At 39.6% G+C, this 10,932-nt stretch overlaps 1 protein-coding gene across 1 annotated transcript; it reads left to right on the plus strand.

Moving 5' to 3' along the window:
- The first annotated feature begins 174 nt into the window (after window positions 1–174).
- msantd4 (Myb/SANT-like DNA-binding domain containing 4 with coiled-coils) lies at window positions 175–6,161 on the plus strand. The gene is made up of 6 exons (XM_010787516.1): window positions 175–182; window positions 335–391; window positions 1,422–1,611; window positions 2,274–2,369; window positions 2,462–2,752; window positions 4,018–6,161. Exons 1-6 carry the CDS (start codon window positions 175–177, stop codon window positions 4,768–4,770), a joined length of 1,395 nt encoding a protein of 464 aa, XP_010785818.1. The 3' UTR covers window positions 4,771–6,161.
- Window positions 6,162–10,932: the final 4,771 nt, after the last annotated feature.

The following is a 10,932-nucleotide window of genomic DNA, read 5'->3' on the forward strand; positions in this document are numbered from 1 at the left end:
AGCCATGTTGTGTTTTCAATAAATACGATAGTTTTTGCATACCCCAGGCATAAATAATTCCCCGAAGCCAGTTAATTATAAATACATGGATTTCCTTACTATCACACCTTTAAAAAACAATTCACCCACGCCTCTTTCTTACAATGCTTTTAAACGTATTTCCTCGTCTACATAATGGCGGGGTATTGCTTTGATGCGTTAATAAAGAAAACAACATGTTTTAATTCACGGTCCAATTTTCTATTCAACATATGTTATCCGATTTGCACCAAAAAGACGCATCTAAAGCGTAAATATTAAAATATAAGTTTTTTCCGACTCACATTGAATGCAGCATTACAATTGTACCTCTACGATGTTGTTGTGATTTCGGAACATCTGTGTGCGTAAGGTGAGTTGTATTAGAAATACATTGCATATATAGTTATATTGGGGTGGTGGTAGAATAGGCAACAGACATGACGGTGTTACATGTGTAATTACGAAGATAAAATTGTGTCGTGCTCGTCTGGTTAAAAAAAAATATAGGAATCACTAGCTACTATCGTAGCTTATTCCTTGAAACAAATAGGCTACACATTTTCTATATAAACTATAAAATACATGTTAGAGAAACAGGATGGTATAACCAAAAAGCACATATTGCGTATGTGGGTATTGTAACTACATGTAGTAAAATAGAAGAAACGCACATGTCATATACCTGCAATTAACCTGACATTACACACTGAATATTTTCCATATTTGGAGCATATGTAGGGTTTTTAGATATTGTGTTTACTGTATATCCTATACTACAAGGATAATAGGATATTCTCCCCTTTTATGGTGTGTTCTTTTTTTCAGTTTTTTAAATCTCGAGTTTTTCCTTCTACAAATTGAGGGTCTAAGGTGGCGAACGTGTTACACACTCTAAAAGCTGTGCCAAATTTAGGGATTTTAGGTATACTGACGATTTGACACACACTTCATACACACTTTATATCACAACAACTTGAATTTTTCCCTTTCTGTGTCCCTTTTTTACATACAGGAAATGTGTAGAGCCCTTTCAGCCTGTGGTGTTTATCTTCCTGTGTAAGCTCACCTGGCTGGTTGGGCACCTAAGAGCCTTTTCTTAATAATGTGGCTATAACGTCATCGAATCAGGGCTTTATCAAGGTAAAAGTGAATCTTCCACTGGGAAATAATAAGGCTTTTGATTTCCTCTTTAAGCCAAACTGGTGTGAGGTCTGCAACCTATCACACTTATTTCCACAACTTCAAGTATCACATGCTGTTACAAAGAGCTTGCATTGAGTGTAAGAGTTGGGATGAGCCTCCCAGGTGGAGAACTTCAAGTTTCCATCCACACTTTTTTTTTCTTTAACCTTACTTTTTCTTGCTATCTCCATAACTTCACCCTTGCCTTCTCTCTCCAGGTATATCTCCTCGTCTCTGTTTGTCTCTCTGTGCCTCTGGGGTGTCGGTCCCCTCCTTGCCGCCAAGCTGGATTTCCTGCAGATTAAACATCTAAAGAGGAAGAGGAAGAGCAACTACAGTGTGAAAGAAACACAGACTCTTATCAGGGAGATCCACAAAAGGACGGACGTGTTGTTCTCCAGACAGCAGGTGCAGATTTCCTCTTCTCTTTCACCTCTATGTGTGTGACTTTAGTTGAAGAATTATTTTTTTAATGTCTTTGTGAGTGTATACTAACTCATTACTGAAATCATACATTTTAAATATATGAGTAAGTTGTACTGTGTTCTTGACATGCTCATCCATACAACAAAGAAAAACAAATTATGAGGCATAAAAGAGTTAACCTAGATTATTCAATGCGTCACAGGTAGATCAGCTGATAAGTAAAACAAATGCGCAGTGCTGAAATTCCAAAGTATTTAAAACAATTATTTAGCAGCATCCCTATTATCTCCACTGTCCACCAGAGAGCACTAACATTTTTATTTTTCATCTGCAATATATCCAGCTCACTGCACATCTTGGTCACAATTTTTAAAACAAATATATTCATACATATTTAAGCGTTCTTTGTCAAAAATAATTAATAATTTATTCATGGCAATAATATTCTTTCAGCATTGCTATTGGCCTCAAAAATTATCCTTCTGCTTTACTTCAGAGAATAATATGGTTTTGTTATGTTTATGAAAAACTGGCATCTTCGATATTTTTGAAAGGAACCTGCATAACTCACACTTCCAGGCTTTACTTATCCCAACACAACATTTGTAATTGTTATTTATATTCTCCTCGTTGTGTGTGAACAGAACACAGCCATTAATGAGCTGAAGAGACAGGCATGGGAAGAAGTGGCTCGCGGTGTTAATTCACTGGGGGAAGGAGAGCTACGCACTGCAGCAGAGGTTTGTTTATCCCTACATTCAAATCACACTTTTATATTTCCTTTTTAACTTTTAAAAACACTAGTCCCTTTCCATCCCTATCTCCTGTGCAGGTGAAGCGTCGTTACTTAGACTGGCGTGCACTGATGAAGAGAAAACAGATTCGGGCTGAGCTGTCCCTCTCCTCCTCCTCATCCTCGTCTATGGCCCTGAAGACTGAGTATGATCAGTCCTCCCCTGAGCATGAGGCAGCTTCTCTGGGATCTGGATGTGACCAGCTGCTTGACCTCTCCAGCCTCTCCAAGGATTGCCACTGCGACTGGCCGGAGTTGGTGGCTCTCAGTGAGCCGAGCGGGCAGTCCATAATGGGGGTGAAGATGGAGGAAGATGTCACTGAATACAGGGTAAGAAACCCATCATCAACATTATGGTGCCACAGTGAGTGTGTATACATTTACTATGGATTAGATACTCTAATTAAACCTCAGTCTATTAATTACATTTGCATGTAAATGAGGACAAAAGGATTTTCTCAATCTCCTTCATGCTTTTTGATACAGAGCTCACATTAACACGGTTAATGTCCCTACAAGTACCCTACGTATGTTAACCTTGATGATGTGTTAATGAGCTTGATTAATATCCTCATCAGCAGAGGTAGTTATGTTTTACACATCCCAGTGATGATGCCAGCATATTTTATATCAAGTGGCTCCTGTTAATCTGGCATATTGATTGCACTCTTGTATGTTCACAAGGTAGGAATTACATTAAATTAAGGTGTTAATGTGTTCATTCATTAGGATTTAATTAAAACTTGATGTAAAATGTATGTTTTTCTGATTGCATTAAGATTTGTTATCAGATAATCATAATTTGTTCACACTGCAGTGTTACAATGTTCCTCATAAAATCCCTAAAAAACTTTGCAGCCTATTTCTCTCCAGTGTTATGAACCTGTATCAAGTCTATTTAAAACCAAAAACTCACAACACAGAAGCTCAGAGTTGTCTTCAGGAATATAACTATCTACACTTTGCAATATGTGTTAACAATTACATGAGTGAAGCTATAGAAACACTTGAATCCTACCTTTCCCATAATGCAACTCAATCTCACATTTCGTAACCTATCATCAGGGTTAGTTTCTTAGACTTGGAGAACTCCCTCTAGAGAAACACTATACACTGTACAGTAGAGCTGTTTTCACAGGATAAGAGCAGTGTTGCCTCTCATGACAAGTAAAGTTAAAGTCATGTGCAAAATCCAAGTGTCGACCTTCGACTCCATTAGTGAGTTGATCCCAATAGACCCCCATCGTAAAACGCCCATCTCTACAGCAGTGAAGCATAGTCATATCATGCTAAACTCCCTATTCATAGGAGATTAAAGGGGTGTATTTTTTCATATAACTCACCTGTTAAAAATATTGAGTGCACAATTAAGGGTGTCATGGCGTTGAGTGACAGGTGGGTGTGGTCAGAGGAGCTGCTAGATGTCTGCTTGCTTTATCACACAGGCCAGTTTATGCTCCTACAACAGCCCACTTCTTCGCCCATGGCACGTCAGAAACATGTGGGTGTCTTCATGGAGACCATGTCCATGTTTAATACAGTCTATGGGAAAATAGGTCTAGTCTGTATTTAATGATCTCCCTTTATCCTTCTAGCTGCATGGTGATGGTGATATGGGAGACGGAGAAATAGAAGATGATGATATTCCCTCACTCCTCAGCGACATAGAGTCACGTGGCGAGGGGCATGTTGGGAATGTTTACTGCCACAATGACTTGGGCATGCTTAGCTCTTCTAAGGCACCAACCTCCACCACCAACAGAGACCTGCCCCACGCTGGAGGCCTGATGGGGATGCAAGCTCACGCTCTGGGTGGATTAAACAATCATGAAAACATGGGGGCCGGGTTTGTGGTTGCTGTTGAGAAACAGCGATTGGAGCTGGAAAGACAGCGCCTGGCTGTGGAAACTGAACGCCTGGCTGTGGAGAAAGAGCGGCTGGTGGTGGAGAAGGAGCGACTCCGTCAGATGGAGGTAGAGAGGGAAAGGCTGCAGCTGGAGAGAGAGAGGTTACAGGTGGAGAGGGAGAGGCTTAGGCTTCTGCTGCTCAGACATTCAGAGCGTGTGGACTCATCCTTTAACCTGCCGCCCCAACAAGGCCCGCCTTCGTCCTCCACGTCTTCTTTATCCTCCACTCATGATGGACATAGGGAGAAAGACAGTAAAGGCTGGATGCCATTGGTGGATCTGGAAACTGAAAGGCTAAAACTAGAGAAGGAGAGAGTGCAGCTGGAGAAAGAGAGGCTGCAGTTTTTCAAATTTGAGGCCGGCAGACTTCAGATTGAGAGAGAGCGCCTCCAAGTGGAGAAAGAGAGAATGCAGCTGCACAAAGATCATCAGGGCCACTGAGAATAAGGCGGATAAAAGAGATAAAAAAGGGATGGATAATACATTCAATTTTCACCAGCTTCAGGGTTGCTCGTAATACTGAAAACAACCCAGAATTCATGAAATGCCTCAGCAGCTGCTCCTTAATTGAGTTCCTTACAAAGAAACATCCTTAAGGATGGTGTGAGACAGTTATATGATCATTCCTGACTGGAATTTGGCCAAGGAGAAGACTGAGATGGAGGGCTGACACATTTATGACCACCATGATAAATCAGTGCCTTATGATGTCTTCATAAAATGGGTGACAGCACAGAAAATAGGCCACGATGATAAAATCTAGGATTAGTTTGGCACATCCAGCTGTTTGGCCTTGAAACTATTTGATTTATAAAATGTTGAGTATTTCATCAAAACGTGCAGTAAAATGAAGTTAAACATGAATTGGGATATCAATGCTTACTAATGTTAAATGACAATGGCATATGAAAGAATGGAATCATGATGTTTCATTCTGTGTTTATGCACAACACCAGTGCCAATGAATCTACTGCATGGGTGCTTCTCTGTATAATTTAGCTTCCAACACACAAGAACAAAATAAACCAATGTTACTTGTACGGAAGTATTTGTACGCTATTTATGTTATGCTGTCAATCGATGGTATGAATAAATCGTTTACAGGTGAATGATAGGGATTTTATACATTCGTCCTCCACTTTAAAACAAATATTTCATCTTCGCTTTTTTTCACAGATATTTTAATTTGTCATGTCATGAAAAGCACAAGTGTTACTAATAACATTAATGATTGCTCTGTTTTGTTATCCCAGCTAGCCCTGACAGTGAGGCTGCATAACAATACAGGGTCCCTTAAAGCTAAATGGAATTCAGCTATCATTGATTGAGTTATTTACACCTGTGTCTTTCCTACTGTGTCTGCTGTGAAATAACACTTGATGTTTTTCCCATCAAGATGTGTGGATTTTGAAAAGAGTCCTGAAATGAGCAGCTACTGGAAATGTTGTTTGCATGCTAGACAATTATAGTGAAATATTTCTTCTTTTTTTTCTCGTGTGTTACTGGCTGCTGAAAACTACATTCTGCTACTGTGTACTGAAGGTTGTCTAACACGTCAAAGAGACTTTATTATGCCATTTTGTTGTAAACTATTTAAACAGGTTTTTTGTAACTTAATTCCTAACAAAATACCAATTCATCCTTTAAAAAGAAAGTTGTTATCAGGTCACATGGCTTTTTAAAATTGTTTTCTTCTATTTTAATTGTATGCATCTTTTGCATTTGTTACTCTCTGTGCGTCTGTGTTGACAAGTTTGTTGAAGAAAAAAATGTGACCTTCAGACAAAATGTGTTATTATTATAGATTAGAAATGAATAAAATCTGTTCCACATCCAAGCCCCAAAGCAATGCTTTTACGAAACCTCTGTGGACCTTATTGTGCCTTTATGTCCTCAGCGTTGCCTTTGAAGAATAATGGGGAAAGAGAACAAGGAGATAATTAGAAATAAAGCATTAATCTCCTCTGTAGTGATGCTCCTTATGAAGCACATCAGGAGTTCCCTGGATTACATTACATGACATGTCACTTGTTAGACGCTTTTATCCAAAGGGACTTACATACTCAATACTGTGGACAATCCCCACAGGAGCAATTGGGGTGAAGTGTTTCAGGGACACAACGACATGCTGACTACAGTGGGGTTTGAACCTGTGACACCCTGATCCGAACACCAACACAGAACCCACTGCACCACACGCCTCCCTTGGATCAATGCAGGCTGATAAGAAAAGACAAGCGTTCAAATTACTTGGAGAGCATAACACTGATGTGATACACAAACCCCGCATCTCTTAGTACACTTTTGAGGATTTCATGAAACTCGTGCCTTTTTTAAAATTGTTTATCCGTGTCATATTGGCAGGAGAGCAGCAAAATGGGATCCACAAACCTTTAACTGAAAATAGCCAAGAGAGCTGGCAAGTTACAGTTAGTAAATGTCTTAATCCATCAGTGAGACCTCTTTTAAACTCTGAATTCACCTGTGCTTCCATAGATACATACACACACAAAGGCAGGGACTCAAAGCGGGCAGATCGAATCACAAAGACTAGTATATTTTTCCATTTAAGGGTTATTGTGTTGTCTGCCTGCGAGATGAAAGCTATATAAAAGGTTCTTCTTTAGCTCTGTCTGGATTAAGAGCTGCATGGTGTGACAATCCACTGTATTGTTTGTTAGGAAAAAGGGTCCCTCAATTTTTGCAGTGACTCGATCAACTGCTTTGTGGACTGTCTAAGACAAGGCAGTTGAAACCAGAGGTGGAGTTGCCAGTTTTTACATTTGAAATCTATACTGTTATTACCTATTTATCTATTACAGCAATGCAGTCAAATTGAAAAATAATCATATTAGGCTGAACAGGCCGGAGCCTTACAGCTAACTGTGACAACCCTGTGGTTGTCCATCAGGTGGTGCTGCTGTAACCTGTGTGTTTCTTGTAATCAGCAGTGATGGGACTCACCTTTGGAACTTGATTCCAGGATATAAGAGGGCTGCAGAACAGGCTCTCGCTCTCTCTCAGCTGCCCTGCTCGGTGCAGCAGGACACCGCTCTTCTGTTTGTTTTATTGTTGGTTGTCGACACTGTTAGTTAAAATAAATGATTGTTTTGGGCAACTCCTGTGTGGAACTGTTGTCCTTATGTTACAAGCAGAGCCAGCTTGATGATTATTAGCAGAGCGGAAACAGCTGTAAAGAATATACTTTAATGTCCACAGACTAAGATGTGCTCAGGTCCAAAAGGTGGCAATGATAGCAAACAATGCCTCCCTATTGCAAGGGATCTGACTCTTGGTAAAAGGCCTCTGTCTCTGGTCTAAAGCCACATTTGGGCCTAATACCTTAAAAGCATGTCTGACATTCACCTGGGTGTTTGAGGATTTTAAAAACAGTGTATGGACCTCAGAGTTTATCTTAGGTCTTTGTGAGCAGAATTGCCCTTTCTATCAGTGGAGAAAAATGAGAGAAATACAGATGCCCAGTATGATGGTTATAAAATAATACATTGATGTATCACTTTTGCAACAAGTAAAATACTGGACGTGTGACATAGTTAACAAGGACGCGTGCTTGTGGTGTTGAACATCACCAATACAAGTAGTGATAATATATTGATGACGCTTAGATCAGTGAGTGGCACTTAAACATACAGTAGCTCTGTTATGACTGAAAGTACACACAGTTGTCTCCTATTCTCAGTAGGCTACATGTAGTATAATATATTGTCCTTTTGTTGATTAAAACTTGCACCACATTGTTACTCGAGTCTAGTGGTTAATGTAAAATAAAAAACGTTTTGAAATATACTAAGTGATCTGATACATAGTAGTATACCTTTTTATAAGCATACATTTTTCGTTCTCTAAATGTTGGTCTTGTCAACGATTTTTAAGTTGTTTTTGTTTTTATTTTAAATTTTCAACCGCCATATGTGCCATGTGAAATTTGTAGGAAAATGATACTATGTCATTGTCCATACATTTTAGATAGATGATTGGATCATCTCAAATCAATTTTATGGTAATCTTACTATCATGCTTTTTTTTTGTCTGAGGGCAATTTATTTTTCTCCCTTTTCCTTGCAAGTCTTCCAGGTAAACCCTGAATAGCTTGGGGCTAGAATATAACTTTTCCACACAGTATGTGATAGCCTGTGCCAAGGTAACGTGGTTGCAGAAGGGACATCACAACATCAGGCCATGCTGAGAGGAGATGTTGCATTTGCTTGTGTAAACTGAAAAGTCCACTGTGTATTAATTCTTTAAACCATCCATGGCAAACAGTTTGATTCCTCAGCTGTAATATACTGGGTCGCCCCAATTTTAGCCTTGGAGGCGACCAGTATTTCATCTACAGCCAGGTTTCTGTGAGAGGATGATAAAACAACTTGCATGCCTTTATTGATTGTGTCGATTATGGCTTTCAGTCAGATGGTTTGTCATGGTGGGCTACGCCATTTTTTGAGTGCGACCAGCAGCTCTATTGGTTGCGCTGTTGGTCTTTCAATGGATTAGGGCTAGGAGGCATGAAGTATTGAGGTCAATAGTTACCCTACGCTCAAGTCAGCCGTTTGGACTTCCTTCCATGTGATATCTGCTTAGCTGCCTGCAGGGGCAGATGGTAATGGAAGCAAGGGAGGACTAAGCCTTCACTAAGTTATTGGGCCTTATATTAAAGGGTTGCTATGTGATTATTCACACTCAGATGCAAATTGACCCGTCACACGTTTAAATTGTTTTAAAAATGTTAATCAGAAACATATGAGGTCCACTTTGTACACCAGTTCCAGGTCAGTCACATTGGGCCATATCTGGGCAGGATATAAGTCTTTCAACAAATTGTTTTTATCACGCAGTGTTCTTGGACAATAGACTGCGTGAGAAAAAGGGGCCCAGGTCTTTGAAAGATTCAGCAGACTCATAACATTTAGGGGAGAACATTATACTGTTGTGGCCATTGGGGATTGGTTTAAAGAGACTGTCAGGAGTTTCAAAAGCACTTTGGGGATTTGCTGCATTTTGCGCCCAGCTTCAAAGTCTTGATGTGGCATTCCTTTCCAAAGCATATCATTTTCTTTCACACATGAACAGAAGGCGACTCACACTACAAATCCAAGTCTACATTTAATAATTTCTAATATAATTATTTAAGGAGGAGAGAATACTTTGTAGCCAAGCAGCACATATTTAATTTTCACTGACTGAAAATATCTATGATAATCATCTTGAAACAAATCCTTACTTTTCTTCTTCTAATTTTATTTGTAATCAGTTCCATTTCAATCACTCTTTAACTTATTTTTTTCAGTCTTTTCTCATGGCATTTAAAATGAACATGTGTTTCATCCAGACAATCATAGTCTTATTGAGCCTACCAGATAGAATCACAGCTTTCTGTGTTTATTTGTTGTCATCCTATGTCTTGTCTGAATAGGTAAGTGTGCAATATATCTGCAGTAAACATGCATTTCATCAGTCCATCAACAAAAGCAAGGACAAGACATGGGGAATAGCTGCTTGTGTGTGCTGAGAGTGCTGATGGAATTCAATTTTCTATCCAATCATGAGACACCTCAAATAGAAAGTCAGAGCAGTGGAGCTGGTCATGATGGGAGAGAGCCATGGATGGGAAACGAGGGTTTCAGATGGATTCCACCCGAGAGAGGGATGCAACAAAATGGAAGAATTAAGTATGACAGGGGGGTGGGGGATAAGGAGAATAGGAGTAGAGAGTGAAAACAGGAGAGATGAGCAGGAGCTGAACAGGATGAGGGATAATGCAGAACTGAGAGAGGGGAAAGACTGCGACTGAGAAGCTGAGATGAAATGAGCCAATCAAAATGAAAAAGGTGACAAGATACTGTCGCTCGACAGTGACAATAAAGGGGCATTGATTGAAGGTGTGCATGTGCATTTGCACGTGAAGGTGCAAGGTTAAAAGGGTCGTGGAACCACTTCAAAATGGTTATTTTGCTTCATATTGGGGTAAATGGGAAATACTTGTCAGTAATAACCCTGTGTGTGTGTGTGTGTGTGTGTGTGTGTGTGTGTGTGTGTGTGTGTGTGTGTGTGTGTGTGTGTGTGTGTGTGTGTGTGTGTGTAATAATGGGAAATGCCTGTCAGTGATGGCTCTGCATTAGGAGTGTAAGGTCCCCATGGATTGAAAGAAAATGGAGCCTAAATGACAAAATTGCAGTATGGAATTTAACCCCATAACATCTGGTCTAAATCATCCCAAACTGCGCCATGTGAGGCTTCACATACCCAACAGAAACACATACAAACTCTGGTTAGTATTAAAGTTCCAGCTGTTCTTTAAACATTTAAAGCCACTGACTAATTGAGTTCTAGCTATTATTTGAAGGTTACATCGTCCACTATGGCTTCATTTGATTAAGACCCTGATTGGCACATATTCATAAAAACTTTTTTAAGTGTACCACTTTAGTCCAGGTGGAAATAATTCAAATGCTATTAAATGGATTGGCACAACATTTATCCCCAGATCCAAAATACTGACACTGACTTGTTGATCCCCTGACATTTTATGGTTTTACTTTTATGATTTTTAATGAAATGTCTCAACAACAATTGGATGGATTA

This window comes from Notothenia coriiceps, unplaced genomic scaffold (assembly GCF_000735185.1).
Source record: "Notothenia coriiceps isolate Sejong01 unplaced genomic scaffold, NC01 NC01_scaffold00030530, whole genome shotgun sequence".
NCBI lineage: Eukaryota > Metazoa > Chordata > Actinopteri > Perciformes > Nototheniidae > Notothenia > Notothenia coriiceps.